This window comes from Cynocephalus volans, chromosome 9 (assembly GCF_027409185.1).
Source record: "Cynocephalus volans isolate mCynVol1 chromosome 9, mCynVol1.pri, whole genome shotgun sequence".
Lineage (NCBI taxonomy): Eukaryota > Metazoa > Chordata > Mammalia > Dermoptera > Cynocephalidae > Cynocephalus > Cynocephalus volans.
Genome location: NC_084468.1, coordinates 58832045 through 58848609, shown reverse-complemented (window position 1 = coordinate 58848609; position 16565 = coordinate 58832045). Strand labels below are relative to the sequence as shown.

The 16565-nt window shown below is 33.4% G+C and overlaps 1 protein-coding gene across 5 annotated transcripts; it reads left to right on the top strand.

Moving 5' to 3' along the window:
• Window positions 1-2229: 2229 nt before the first annotated feature.
• Window positions 2230-15878, top strand: LOC134386256 (UDP-glucuronosyltransferase 2B4-like). 5 transcript variants are annotated; one of them, XM_063108382.1, is made up of 7 exons: window positions 2230-2542; window positions 2894-2953; window positions 4377-4525; window positions 9704-9835; window positions 11775-11862; window positions 12789-13008; window positions 15599-15878. In XM_063108382.1, the coding sequence occupies exons 1-7, from the start codon at window positions 2230-2232 to the stop codon at window positions 15876-15878; spliced, it is 1242 nt and encodes a 413-aa protein (XP_062964452.1). The 5 variants fall into 5 exon arrangements, with proteins under 5 accessions (XP_062964452.1, XP_062964451.1, XP_062964449.1 ...); XM_063108381.1 differs by lacking the exon at window positions 2894-2953 and having other exon boundaries at window positions 2230-2701; XM_063108379.1 differs by having other exon boundaries at window positions 2230-2953.
• Window positions 15879-16565: the final 687 nt, after the last annotated feature.

The following is a 16565-nucleotide window of genomic DNA, read 5'->3' as shown; positions in this document are numbered from 1 at the left end:
ACATCCAACAAGGGATTAATATCCAGAATATGCAAGGAACTCAATCAACTTAACAATAAAAAAAAAAATCCAACTTAAAAATTGGAAAAGGAGCTAAATAGAAATTTCTTCATTTGTGAGGAAGACTTACAAATAGACAATGGGTATATGAAACATGCTCAACATCAGTAAGCATCAAGGAAATGAAAACGAAAACCACATTGAGATATCATCTCACTCCAGTTAGACTGGCTATTATCAAAAAGACAGAGAATAACAAATGCTGGTGAAGATGCAGGGAAAGGGGAACTCTTCTACACTGTTGGTGGGACTATAAATTAGCACCGCCATTATAGAAAAGTGTACAGAGTTTTCTCAAACAACTACAGATAGAATTACCATGTGATCCAGCAATCCCACTTCTGAATGGAAATCATCATGTTAAAGGGATACCTGCACTCCCACATTCATCCCATCTTTATTTACAACAGCCTAGATATGGAATCAACCTAATTGTCCATTGTCGGATGACTGGATAAGGAAAGTGTGGTATACATATGCAATGAAATACTACTCAGCCATTAAAAAGAATGAAATTCTGCCTTTTGCAGCAACATGGATGAACTTGGATAAAATTATGTTAAGTGAAATAATCTAGGCACAGAAAGAGAAATATTGCATGCCCTGGCTCATAAGTGGGAGTCAAGAAAGAAGGACAGAGAGAAAGAAAGAGAGAAAGAGAAAAAGGAGGGAAGGAAGGGAGGGAGGGATTGAGGGAAAGAAGGGAGGGAGGGAGGTAGGGAGGGAGGGAAAGAGAAAGAAAGAAAGAGAAAAGAAAAGAAAGAAAACAATAAAACATTGAACTTTCAGAAGGAGAGAACAGACCTTAGTAACTAAAGTTGGGAAAGGGAGAGGGAGAGATGTTAGGGAGTAATTGGATAAGGGACAAAAAGAATAATTACAATTTGCAATGATAAACATGCTAATAGTATTGATTTGATCTTGACATACTGTACACAAATACTGTACCCCATGCAAATGTATAATCAAAAGTAAATAAATGAACAAATTTTTTGTAGAAAAAATTTAAAAAGAAAAAAGAAATAAAAACAGATCTGCACAAAGCTTGTACATGAATGCTAATGAACATCATAATTTTAAAATGTATTTTCAATTATACATATTGATAAAGTACGGTGTTGTTTCAATACATTCATATATTGTACAGTGATTCACTCAGAGTAGATAGCATATCCAACACCTGAACATTTATCATTTATTTGTGGTGATTATGTTCAAGATCCTCTTTTCTAACCATTTAGAAGTATACAATACAATGTTATTAGATATAGTCACCTTAGAACATCAGAACTTACAACGTTATTAATAATGGCCAAATATTTCAAAAAAATTAATGTCCATCAACTGATGAATGAATTAATGAAATGCATATTCATACTATGGAATACCATTTGGCAATAATAAGGAAAGAAGTCCTGGCATGTGTTATACCACGGATAAACTTTTAAAACATTATGCTACGAAGCCAGTCACAAAAAAAACCACATATTCTATGATTCCATTTATAAAAATAGTCTGTAATAGGCAAATTTAGAGAGACATATATTAGTTTAGTAATTGCCTGGGGCAGGGAGGATGCAGAAACTTGAGGTGGGGAAATAAAGGCTACAGTGTACAGAGTTTTGGGGGGAAAAATAAAAATGCTCTACAACTGACTGTTGTGGTGGATGCACAATTCTGTAAATATAGTATGAAGCACTGAATTTTACACAATAATTAGTGAATTATATGGTTGTGAATCATATGTCAACAAAGTTCAAAAAAAATTTTCTTGAACCATAATATCCAAGAAATGCTGATTCAGCTGTATAATTACTTTATCTTTAGTTCTGTGTCAGGGAGGCTGCAGATATAAGAGCCTCTCATTTACAGCTGTTCTTAACCTTATTCTGAAATATATTGCATGAGACAAGAGAATTGCACATGAAAGATCATCGATCTTAGCTAAATAATAACACTTATAAACATAAAAGAGACATTAAACAAACTTGTGTAAGCACCAGATTATCTAGCTTTGGTCATCTACCATTTGCCATCTGCATGCTCAGATGGTTTATATAATGTATTTACTTAGAAGACGAGGAGTTATAGTTTAACTTCTTGATTGATTTATCTGTGGATATAAGCATGAGAAATGACAGAGAGGAATTGGAAAAGAAACACACCAAGATGTTGATGAAATGGACTTCCGTTCTTCTGCTGCTACAAGTGAGTTGTTACTTTAGCTTTGGAAGTTGTGGAAAGGTGCTGGTGTGGCCCACAGAATACAGCCATTGGATGAACGTGAAGACAATCCTTGATGAACTTGTACAGAGAGGGCATGAGGTGACTGTATTGACATCTTCAGCTTCCATTCTTATTGATCCCAACAAAGAATCAGCTTTAAAATTTGAAGTTTATCCTACATTTTTAACTAAAGATGATTTTGAGGGCTTGTTTACACTATGGATCCATAAATGGATTTATGATTTTCAAAAAGATACATTTTTTACTTATTTCTCACAATTACAAGAAACCATGTTGGAATTTACTGACTGCATTTTAAATCTCTGCAAAGAGGTAGTTTCGAACAAGAAACTTATGACAAAACTACAAGATTCAAGATTTGATGTCATTCTTGCAGATGCCATTGGTCCCTGTGGTGAGCTGCTGGCTGAGCTGCTTCAAATACCCTTTGTGTACACTCTGCGCTTCTCTCCTGGATACACATTTGAAAAGTATAGTGGAGGACTTCTGATCCCTCCTTCCTATGTACCTATAGTTTTGTCAGAATTAAGTGGTGAAATGACATTTGTGGAGAGAGTAAAAAATATGATACATGTGCTTTATTTTGACTTTTGGTTCCAAGTGTTTAACGCGAAGAAGTGGGATCAGTTTTACAGTGAAGTACTAGGTAAGTCATGTTTTTAATTGATGGTATGAAGTCTTAACTATCCTATGCCCTTGAAGGCGAGCTTGTACAAATATAAAGTCAGAGGAGTATGCTTTTTGTAAGTGAAATGATGAAATGGAAGTATAGGATGATGTTTCAATCTCAGGAGTATTAAGGAAAGGCTGACATTATAGGATCAGTTAGAACCCGGTGGCCATCACATGTACACAACACTCCAAGAAGTCATGACCCTGAAAATTAAAGCTCTTAGGATTTCTTTAAGCAATCAGATATCCATTTTACTATGCATTTTTCATCTTTAAAAAGTCATTAGACACGTCAAGAAACATCTAGAAGAATGCAAACCTGTAGATTGAGAAGCTGCACAGATTTCTAGCACAACTAATTATTTATGTAGCATTGAGGAAATTGTTTCTCTTCATGTACGTCAGTTTTCTTATTCAGAAATTAAAATATTTTTCCATATTACCAGAATTCCTTCACAGTTTAGGGATAGAAAGGGGTCTATCTTAGACACAGAAACCTATAGTTTGTGGTTTCTAATGTTTCTGCATTCCTTAACTAAGGACTTGGAAATTATGTGCTTTGAGGTCTAAAACCTTGAATATCCAAATTATTACTCTATATATTTTTAAACTAGGTGTCTCCATGATGGAAAATATGAGTCAAAGTAAGGGTGAGCACAAATCTCTATTTTTAATAATTTCTGAAAATGTTTCAGCTGTCATTTGCAAATGTACTCATTTAAAAAACTAACATTAAGATCTTCACATGAACCAAAAACAGTAGTAGGTTCAAAGAATTCAGTCACACTCTTAAAAAACTCATGGCTTACCTGGAGAACCAAGGACAAAGGACCTCGCTTGATAAGTTGTAGAAACTAGATTCAGTACATCACCAAAAGCTGTTTGTGTAGGTTGAATGGAGAACCAAGGACAAAGGACCTCGCTTGATAAGTTGTAGAAACTAGATTCAGTACATCACCAAAAGCTGTTTTTGTAGGTTTGATAAGATTAATTGATAGTAGAGGTCAAAGAGTTGTTTGAATGATATATGTTCCTATCACATCTTTAGAGAGTAAACAAATGCAGGTTTAATTCTACAGTGGCTTATTTTAATAATTGTTTATGATTATGAATATATTGAAGCGATGTTAGATTGTGAGAGTTAGTCTCTTCTCCCAATCTCTTAACAGTTTGTCTTTCTTATAAATACATGTGAGCAGCATAGGTAACATATGAAAATTAAATTATGCCTAGAAATAGATATGGATATAGATATAGATATATTTGTTTTATTAAAGCAAAGACACTTTATATAACTTTGTCTACATTATTCCACCTCCTTTCAGGAAATAATAATGGTATAGTGACATAACAATTATCTTGTGTCAACTACCTTTCATTTTCTTTTTTTCCTTCAGGAAGACCCACTACATTATGGGAAACAATGGAGAAAGCTGAAATTTGGCTTATTCGAAGCTATTGGGATTTGGAATTTCCCCGCCCGCTCTTACCAAATTTTGATTTTGTTGGAGGACTTCACTGCAAACCTGCCAAACCCCTGCCTAAGGTAAACTTATTCGAGTTTATTTTGTTTGCTTTGCATTTTTATGGTTAATGATTCTATATTCTTCATTCAGAGCATTCAGACTCACAAAGAAAGAGGTATGGCAAATGGGGTAAAGTGACCTGCAATCAGAAAGTCATCTCTCTCTATTCCATCACAAGTATCTGAATTTCATTATCATTACACAACAAAAAAAAGGATACTAGGAAGACTTTAAAAATAAGACTGGTTAAATTAAAGCCTTCAGTATTCAACACATAAGAATGTACCCGTTCAAAGAAAAGTGACTAGCATACACCGCAGGTAAATGCTAGATATGCAGAAAAACAAAGCAGACACAGTTTCTGCTTTCACAAACCTTACATTCTACTTTGAAAGATAGGATATAAGTAAAAAAAAAAAATTGTGTAAAAAGCATTATCATAAGGAAAGGCCACAATGCTAAAGGAACATTCGTTTGAGATCATTGAAAGTATCACATTGATAACTAAAGTGAGACTGCAACAATGTGCAGGATTAGGAGAATGCATGAGCGGAGAGGAAGACACAGAAAGAAAAGAAAGAAGAGTAGTAAGGATAGTTCTCATGACTCCAAATTTAGTTCATTAAGAACAAGCTAAGCAAAGAGACAGATGATGCTATAGAAGTTAAGTTGGAGCCAGATAATTATTATGTTTGAAATTTCTATTTAATGCATAGTGGAGACAGTAAAAAAATAGTTAAGGAATGGAGAAATATAATCAAATTTTATTTCTTAACAAAGATTTCAAGATGCAGTCACTGGATTGGATTGTAGTGAGGCCAGACTGTGGAAAGTAGGACTATTTTGGACATTGTTGCAAGACTTCAGGAAACATGATGAAAAAGTGGATCAGAATTTTGGTGGAGATGATTACACCTACTTTTACAATAATAGTTCCAAATTCAGATTGTGCTGCATGGAAAAAAAACCAGTTAATAAAAATAAAATACTTGATGTGTCTCTGGCACATGATGATCCAGAAGTAATATTAACTATTGACATCATTGCTATTTTAGTTGTTATTAATAATATTCTTAATTACCTAGCATGTGCCAACCACTTAAACTAAAATTTCTCATTTAATAAGAATTGTTTATTTAGCACAACAGGATTATTTTCTCTAGCGAAGCCCTAGAGACCAGATATCCTGTGGACTTCTTTAGAAATAGATGTATAAGGTTTTTTTTGTTGTTGTTGTTTTTTTGTCTTTTTCGTGACCGGCACTCAGCCAGTGAGTGCACCGGCCATTCCTATACAGGATCCGAACCCAGGGCGGGAGCGTCGCTGCGCTCCCAGTGCTGCACTCTCCTGAGTGCGCCACGGGCTCGGCCCTAGATGTGTAAGTTTTGGCAGTTAGAGGAGCAACTTAAAATGCTAGAATAGTAGTGGAAGGATTGAGGATCTTCACCAGTATTCTAGCTTAAAAGAAACACCATTCTAAATGTGTGCACCCCAATTATATGTGGCCAAACCCGCGGTTTACTTGCTTTCACTCCAACATTTAAACCAGTCCTAATTGATATCCCAGAAGTTTACATCTTAGAGCATAAAATAGATGGTTTACCCTAAATAGAACAGGTGTTTTCTTCCTTATGCCAAGCTTATAGGACACCGCAGTAAAACTCCCTCGGTGAACCTGTGTCAACATCATAGCTGTCTGAAGGAGCATGGAGAAAATGTACATCGCAAATGTAGTAAAGACCAAATAATTCCTGCTACTTGAATCTGAAAAGTGCACTTAGTTTAAAGTTACAAAAGAATTCCGAGAGCATATAGGATGATATTCCTTATGAAGGAACACAGGAAACTAATATATCTTACATTAATATCACACTGTTAAGGCATACGTAGAAACCAAGCACTCTTTATTACACTATTATATAATCTCTTGAGAGATCCTTTTTTTCTACCTTCTTATTGGTAGCAACACAACCAAGATCTTATTCAATGGTTGAATGCAAATTGTTTAGGCTCTCTATGGTAACTTTCACAAGGGACAAAAGCTGAGATAAGATGAATGAAAATTCTATGCAATCTAGCACTGTTCTTAAAAGGTTTTCTCATTTACATTAAGAAAGAGTGAGAGTGACAGTAGGAAAGTGAAGAGAGTAGAAGGAGGAGGACAAGGAGAGGATGAACTGTAGTATAATAGTAATAATTTCCAATACTAGATATTGCTATTAACTTGCAAAAAGAAGATTTGAATTCAAGTCAATAGTTGTGAAGTCTGCCCTCCAATTCTTCGTTATACAAAGTAATGATTACCCCAAATTGTTTGATTTTCCATTAGGTATTACACTCTCAAATAATTTCTGTGTATTTTAAAACAACAAGACATTTGGCGAAATGCATCAAGCATTTTAAAAATGCACATAGCCTTCATAAAATACTCATTTGAAACTATACAGTGAAAAAAATAAATCAGTATATGCAGTTTCATTGTTAGTGGCAGATATTCCTAAAATAAACATTGGAAGTAATCCAGGTATCTTAGGAATGATTAAAAATTTGTATTGTGTGTATACCACCATTATAATCATTTTATCAAAAAATGTTAAATTATGCTGTCAGCCATAATATAAGCTTAGCTAGAGACTGATGGGCAAAAAATGATATATACAAGATTACAATTTTCTTATAAAATGAAAAGGTATATGTAATAGGATTACTTTTTTAAAAAATATACATCACATATGTACATTGAGTTATAAAAATAGAATAAAATACCAAATAAAAGCATATAAAATTTAAACCAGGAATGTCTCTGCACAGAGAATATGAGTGAATTTTATTTCCTTAATAACACTTTTTGTGCTTTTACAAAATGTCTTACATTGATCTTTTATTATTTTCAAAAAGATGTCACAGTTGAGAATGACCAGTCTATGTCAGTGATGGATCTGTAAAAAGAGGTTGTGTTACTTTTTAATAATAAGTAGGGGAATGGGGGAGGGGGATGAAGAAGTAGCAAGCCAGGGAGACAAAACATTGAACACAAGTTACATGAAATGTGACTACAGGTAACTGGGATCGCACAGAATACCTGGATGCCTCGTGTACTACTTGGAAAGGTAACACAACAACTCTCACTTTAAAATTGATGTTATAAGGTTAAAATTATGTTTTTAAACAATACTTGGCAACATACATTTGTATATCTGCATGGACAAAGTTGGAAGTTTTTTTCTGTTTTCTTTTTTTTTTTTGTAAACAAGTTTTAAAAAGAGGGCTTATCCTAATGATTAGGATCTGAAAGTATACTTTTGATGTTGCAAGGTTTTGGTCAGTATTTTACAGGGAGAAAAGAAAAAGTAATTAATGTTTTTAAAGATTAAAAATATTTTGATAATTTGATATCCAGGAAGTTTTTGGCTCTATGTTCATTTTTCTTTTCTTTCTTTCCTTGTTTTTTATTTTTTGTTTTTTCATTTGTTTGTTTGTTTTTGATAGTAGAGTACATTGAGCAATGTAGAGTTCTTCTTGTATAGGAAACATTTAAATTTGACAAGTTAGAATAATTCTCAATTAATCCCAGACAAATATGTCTTCACCCGGAGCTTTATGTACTGTGAGTGATCTACTCAAGAAGGTGAGCAGGTCTCCCTTGGGAAAGGGAAAGGCCTGGTGGACCTCTCCCTCTATGGTGCAGATGTTCCTGTACGACACAGTAAAGTGATAAGGGTCCCTCCCAGCCAATTATACACAGCTTATTCTACTGGGACATCAATTTTACAGTGTGATTTCAGGGCAAAAGGTGTCATACCTAAACAATGACCCTAAAATACGTATTTATTCAACTATGTAACTATACACTGCATAATTCTGTATTATAAATGAGATTCAGAACAATTGCACAAAAATTCCAATCCACAGTACTAAACTCCTGAATGTCAGTCATTATTAACCTCCAGCTTTAAGGGTCTTCCTTCCTTCCTTCTTTCCTTCCTTCCTTCCTTCTTTCCTTCCTTCCTTCCTTCCCTCCTTCCTTCCTTCACTCCGACTTATGAGTGAAGACACATGGTATTTCTGAAGAAAGAAACAAGAACCACAATAATACATTGAACTCTCAGAAGCAAAGAACATACAGTTGTTTAGAATAGTTTCTAATAATTCTTTGTATTTCTGTGGTATTGGTTGTAATGTCTCCCTTTTCATTTCTGATTTTTGTTATTTGGGTCTTCTCTCTTCTTTTTTGTTAACCTAGCTAATGGTTTGTCTATTTTATTCATCTTCTCAAAAAACCAACTTTTGTTTTTCTGATCTCTTCAATTGTTTTTGTGTCTCTTTCATTTAGTTCTGCTCTAATCTTAATTATTTCTTTCCATCTACTACCTTTAGCTTTGGATTGTTGAGAACAGAACTATGGTTACTAAAGATGGGGGAAGGTGGGAGGAATGGGTGAGACAGAAATTAGGTGATGGACACAAAGAATAATGATGTTTTGCAATGATGAACCTGCTAATAATACTGATTTGATCATCACATATAAAGCATAAATACTGATAGTCGACTCTTTACCCCATAAATATGCATAGCATTTATGATTCAATTTTAAAAGGGTTTTTTGTTTAAGGGGAAAAGATTAGAAAACTTAGGAAAACTTTGAGTTATAAAAGATCATATACTTAAAGAAACAGAGTTATAAAATCATCCCAACTGTAAGTAACTTTTCCTCACTGCTCATAATCAGGAAAGTAAACACCAAATGGTTCCAAACTCAAAGAATTCTATGTAAAAACTGCCTGAAGAAAACACAAGTGATTTAGTAGAACTACAGCAATATAGAATTAAAGCCAAGTGATGCCACCTTCCAAGAACTCATATTATTAAATATAAGTGAAGAGCCTGAGTATACTACTTTCTAGCATTATCTCACCTGACTACTGTATAATAGCTCTATTTCATTTCTTCCTTACAAACACACATACTCACACATACATACACACTTTTGTACAAATACGCATACTAGAGGCCATCTGTCTTATATTATGCATCTCTTTCCAAAGAAACTGAGTGATTAGGTCAGTTAGAAAGCAGACATTACTCTGATAATTCCTGATATTACTTGATTTTTTCTCTTTAGCTGTTTGTAGCAATCCTTCCTATAGTGTTTGCTATGTTGTTGCTCTTTTGTGATGGAGGAAATTTTTTCTTCACAGGAAATAGAAGACTTTGTCCAGAGCTCTGGAGAAAATGGTGTTGTTGTGGTTTCTCTAGGGTCCATGGTTCCTAACATAAAGGAAGACAGGGCCAACGTGATTGCATCAGCCCTTGCCCAGATTCCACAAAAGGTTAGCTAAAGTACCTTAACAGTGCACAACTACTGAATGAGTCTATTAAACTCTGTAAATGGTCTGATTGTTGAAACTTCTTGCCTGAAAAGTTAACAGTTAGGGTGGCTCTAATTATCTTGGAGGTCAATTGAAATTCAAAAATATAAGTGGAAGATGATAAAATAGTGCAGAGGGTGTGTTCAATTGATAATAACTTTAGCATTGACATTATGATCAGAAAGAAATATATTTAAGAAATGCAGTGACTTTTGGTATTATCAGGGTCAGCTACAGTGAAATCACCAAATTCTGCCCTATCATATTCTCCTTTTGCTTAGAGGATTCCTGAGGTCACATTTCAGATGTTATCAGAAAGTTAAATTTTAATAAGTAACTGTACAATAACAATAACTGTACAAAAACAATAGCACAATAACAAGAAGCAGGTATTGAAAAAAGTCTGAAGTGTGTCATACAGTTTAGGGTTGCTATGTAATCTGGCCTCTCGTACTTTTTGTAAATGTTGAAATAGATCTATTCAGTTTTCTATTCAAGGTAATATTCAGAGAAATGATGACCTGTACTGACAAACCATTATTTCAGGTAAGGTAAATTTAGAGAAAGAAGAAAACTGGCCTATGAATGGCCCCTGCCAATTTCTGAAGCAAGAGGATACAAGAGAAAGGGTGGAAATGGGATCCAGTCCCTAAGGTGGACCCTGTGCACTATAAAATGTATCCCCACAAGGACTCTGCTGCTAACCATCATATTAATACCTTCTTCCAACTGAGGAAGGAGAAGGGAGGCAAGAAGAAGGAAGCCAGGCGTGGAAAGAGGTTCAGATGCAGCATCCCTAATATATATTAGGAATTAATTTTTTAATACGTAGAATACAGCTGTGATCTTGGTATATTTGGAATTACTTTTTGATTTCCTATCTGATATAGCCTTCTCCTACTGACCTACGCTAATTTTTGTTGAAAACTTGAGTTATTTTAACAGTCACATGCCAAATAGAAGTTCAACACTCGTAAACGATACTTCAATTTATGAAGTAATTCCAAATTCAGTACTTTATTGTAGTGTTGGGCATGAAAATGGCTTGTCTATAGCAGATTGTATTACTCACTTCTGTTAATGCTTTAGTGCATCATCTAAGTGTTAATAACCAATCGAGCAAAATTTAGTGAAATATAATTTTAGATTTTTTTTCAACAGCTGCATTGTTATTTATGAATTGCCAATGGGCTCCTCTTTTCTATACTGAAACAATTTCCAAAATTAACAACTAACGATACTGATAATACTCTCAGTTTGTGTCATAAATTGCCACTTGAAATTTTTCTTGGAAGTAGAGCTTAATAATTTGTAATCTCAAGGAAATTATACATACTACCTAAGCAGCACTGATTTATTTCTCACAAGTAGGTGATTTCATAGATTTACTTTTTTGTAAATCAAAAGATGTCAAATTCTAATAAAAAAAAAAACTTATGGAACAAATAGATATAAGTAAGCTACTTCCTATATCACTCAAAAATAAGCAGATTAATATTAAATTTGGAAGATGGCAGCTAGTATGAAATATATAAAACAAAATAATTGTGTAGTTCATTACTAATTTGTTACAATTTTTTGCATTAAACTTATAGTTACTGCCTAACCATTTCTTAAATACTTGAATTTATCATTAATAATTTCATTTGTCTAAGTTATTTTTGAAACATCATGATTCCATATATACTCAACTGATTATTAAAATAAGCAAATGAAAAACGGTTATTCTATCTAGCTCAGATTTTTTGTAGTTCTCATTACTTAACATCCTTTAGCCTTGTTTCATCATCTATTATATGGAAAGAATTTGACTAGGTGATCTGTTGATTTCATTAGAGTTCTAACATGCTATAACTTTGTAGTTCCACTCATGGAACAAGATATTTTCTTTTTCTCACAGGTTCTATGGAGATTTGAAGGTAAGAAACCAGACACCTTAGGACCCAATACTCGGCTGTACAAGTGGATCCCTCAGAATGACCTTCTTGGTAAGACTCAGAAGAACAAGTACTGAAAATATGAGAATAACCAATTACAGTGACAATTATTCAATAGGAAACAAACTTACTGACCATTTAATACTGAAAAATTCAAAAATAAACCTTTCTTCTTTATATTTATTTTCCAGTCATAGTGGGGGAAAGACTAAACTATAATAGCTGCATTTTGTTAAACACAGCCACATTCTTAAGGCCAGAATCAAATTTCTTTATTTTAAGTTTAATTACGTCTCACAGAGAATTTTTCAGTAACTTCCTGGGTTATCTCTTTGTCTTCTATTTCTACAACCTTACACCTATCCTTTCCCCTACTGCATTGTATTTCAAATGACAACAACAAATAACAGTTTCTCTTCGATTATCAGTGTCTCTACATTTTCTATGGGAAAAACCCACAATCTTTACCATGAAGCGATAACACATTTCATGATGAAATATCGCCTGTTCTTCCTTGGATTGCAGCACCACCACCACCTCACTTCCCGCTGCTTGGACACCTGACATATCAGACTGAGTGACTTCACTGTTTCTTTGAGACAACATGTTCTTATATGCCCAAACTTTTACTTTATTTTTCTTTCTTCTTATTTTCTTTTGCAGATTTTTATTTATTTTATTATTATTATTATTATTTTTACACAGAATGTGCTTTTTAATTTTGTTTTTCTGGCAATCTTGTATTCATTTTCAAGTCGCAAATCACACACCACCTCTTCCATGTAGTCTTCATTTACCTCTTCAGTGAACTTGCGTGCTTCTTCTTCTGAGATCTGACAAATATATAAATGTAGTTTTCTGTTTATAACAATCTATTCGCTAGACAACACTGACCCTTTCAGTGTTTAATATTGCTCATTTCTTATTTTATTTCTAAGACATAATTATTAATTTTTCTGAAATTCACTCAATTCTAGGTCATCCAAATACCAAAGCTTTTATAACTCATGGTGGAGCCAATGGCATTTATGAAGCAATCTCCCATGGGATCCCTATGGTGGGCATTCCTTTGTTTGGGGAACAAGCTGATAACGTGGCTCACATGAAGGCCAAGGGGGCAGCTGTTAAATTGGACTTCAGAAAAATGTCAACTACAGATTTGCTCAATGCATTGAAGACAGTCATTAATGACCCTTCGTGAGTATAGTAATTTTTTTACTAGGTGGTATTTATAGATAGACTGTCTTGTCAATAGTGAGGATAAGTTTTATCTCTTTAAAGAAGCTAATTAAGAAATAATTTCAATAATACAACCAATCTGAAATCTGCTTTCATTTTCAACCAGTTATTTCAAAATTGCATTTGAACCCCATACATTTAATGGATAAAAAACTAGTGCAACAATTTTCTACACAAAAATATTTTTAAGTTGTATAAATAATCATATCTCACAAATCTTATTAGTGATTTGGAAGAATTCTTTATATATTATGAATAACATCCCTCGTCAGACATATAATTTTCAAACATTTTCTCTAATTCTGAGTGGCTTGATTTTATACTTTCTCAATGATGTCCTTTAAAGCACAAAAGTTTTTAATGTTGATAAATTCTGAATGGTTAATTTTTTCCACGCACCAAAAGAAATAATGTGGAAAATGCCATGCTTAACCCATCTTTCATAAATTCAGCATTTATTACTACTATTAATAGTATTATTATATAAGGAGGGCATCATCTATGGAATACTCTAAAAATACTTTATCAGACAGAAAATAGTGGGACAATAAATGATAAAAATATTTTAAAAGAAGGCAAGAAAGAACTGAAAAACAAACATAAAGCAGATTGAACAAATAGAAAAGAATGTCCTTATCACAAAGAAATTTTTGCATAATGATTAATATGCTAATTACCCTGATTTGATCATCACACATTGTATACATGTATTGAAATTGAAATTCAACTCTGAATTCCATATATATGTATAATCGATATATTTTAATTTTAAAAATTTGAAACAAAATAGTAGATATAAGTGTGAAAATATCAGTGCTTACATTAAACCTAAACAGACTTAAACAGTAGCACAAAATAATGATCATGGACATAACACAATTAACAAATGTAACCTGTGTGATATATACATAATTTTATATATATATATATATTTATAAATTGTGAATACATATTTTTCAAAGGTGTGTGAAATAGTTGCCTGAATTAATCATATGCTGAGCTGTAAATCTGGAAAGATTCAAAATCATAAATAATACATGGTCCAACCATACTGGAAATAAGTTAGAAATCACTAAAAAAAAAGATAACTAAAAAAACTCTACATTTTTAAAAAATTCAGGGTCAACAAAATAAAATCATGATGATATATAGGCACCTTTATCTCAGGAATTCTACTCCTGGATGCATAACCAACAGAAATGTATAATATATGTAATCTAATCCCATGCACAAGAATGTTTTAACATAATTACTAATAGTGTTCAAAACTTGTTAATAATCCAAATGTCCATTGATCATAACTTAAAGGGATAATCTCCAGTATCATCAATCAATGGAATACTACTTAGCAATGGAATTAACCAACAATTGCTACACTGAAGATAAACAGAAACGAGTACATACCATATGATTCAATTCTTTAAATTAGCAAAACTAATCTCTGGTCTCAGAAGTTAGGGTAATATTTAATTTGAGTAAAAGAGTAGTGACTAAGATGGTCCACAAGGAGGAAGTACTTCTAGGCAGGTTGTCATAGCCTATATCATGATCTGAGTAGTATGCACATTGGCATCTTCACTTCATAATAATTTTCAAGCTAATTTTGTAATTTGGAGTTATTTACTTAATGTATGTACATTGGGTTTATTTTACAAGATATAATGTATTTAGAATTTTTAGGAATCAAATAGCAAAATAAGCACAAAACAACAGAGGAAATACACAGGGTGCTATCCTGATGTGGCCAGGAAAAGCCTTCCTGAGAGGTGACATTTAAGTGGAGCCCTCAAAAAGAGATAGAGCCAAGCCTTGGGATGTTGAAAGGAAAAATATTCAGGAGAGGAAGAGAGGGGACAAAAAGTATAAAGGTGCTAAGGTGAGAACAGATTTGGTAGCTTCAAGGAATGATAATAGAAGTCCATTGTCCCTCGAAGAGTGTTCATGGGGAAAGTGATAGGAGAAGAGGTTGCCAGTGTCTGACCTTGCAGAGTCCTATAGTTCATAGAAAAGATTTGGGTTTTATTCTTAATGTGATGAGAAGCCAGACAGAAATCTTGAACAAGAAAATGTCATAGTCTGACATTTGTTAAAAAAAAAATATTGTGGCTACTGAGTGAAAATTAGTAGATGATAGAAAGGAAGAGTAGAAACAGAGAGACTGGTTAGGATGCATTTCACCCACCATGACACAATTATCTTTAAAAACATCAAGGTGATCATCATTCTCAAATTGCATTTCCACTATCTCACTTATAGCATTAAGAATGTCTCATAATATTTCCTTTGCTAGACAGGAATTAACTTTCCCATCTGACCTGTCATGTTTACTTTAAAAAATGTTTGTCAATGAGAAAATAACAACTGTCATTTTTGAGAAAAAGCCAAATGTCTATGAAGACCCATATAAAAATATATGAATTCTACAGCGATTCTATGCATTTACCTTGTTATCACTTGTATGACACTTTTCAAAAACATTTTGTGAACTTGCTATGCTTAGGGAAATTAATTGCCTTTGAATGTTGGTATCTTTGTGTTTCTCTTTCAGATATAAAGAGAATGTTATGAAATTATCAAGGATTCATCATGATCAGCCCATGAGACCTCTAGATCGAGCGGTCTTCTGGATTGAGTTTGTCATGCGTCACAAAGGAGCCAAACACCTGAAGGTTGCAGCCCACAACCTCAACTGGATCCAGTACCACTCTTTGGATGTGATTGGGTTCCTGCTGGCCTGTGTGACAACTGCAATATTCCTCATAACAAAATGTTGTCTGTTTTTTTACCGGAAATTTGCTAAAACAGGAAAGAAGAACAAAAGGGAGTAGTTGTATCTAGGCCTGCAGCTGGGATATAGAATGGGTGGAACTACTCCAGTTTATTCCAGCAAGAGATTATGATGCAAGATTTTCATCCTCCGGTGGCCAAATTTTTACAATTTACCGTCATCAAATCAAAATTTACTTTCTAGAGATTTAATACCCACTTAAGAGTTGGAAATACTTCCTGTCAAAAATTTTTTAAAACTATGAAAAATAAAAAATTATGTAAAACCATATGGACATGTATTGTTCTAATTCACAAGTTATACAAATAAAAATTTACTAAGGTTAACTATATTTCACACACTGTACACAGTCACAAGAACTTTAAGAAGTTTATTCACTGTATCTGTGCTGTTTTGCAAATATTCAGAAGAGTATGGCTTCATTTTGAGCAACATTTTGTTCTTTTAACCTTGCTGAAGAAACTATCAATAATTAACCTGCATAAAAAGTCTTACCCTTCCTTTTCATATTGTAAGACAAGTAGTGCTGCTTGGCTTTTATTGTAAATCCAGCCTCAGCATCATTTCTTTCCTAAAAGACATAGCAAAGCATTTACCTTCTCAAAGTTAAGTCATTTCCCAGTGGAATGTATCTGGAATTAGAAATATAACGACTCCTACCTGCTTCCTACTGTAAAATTGAACAATTTTAGAAAGTCTTTGGTTTCACAAGACAATTCTCTTTTTT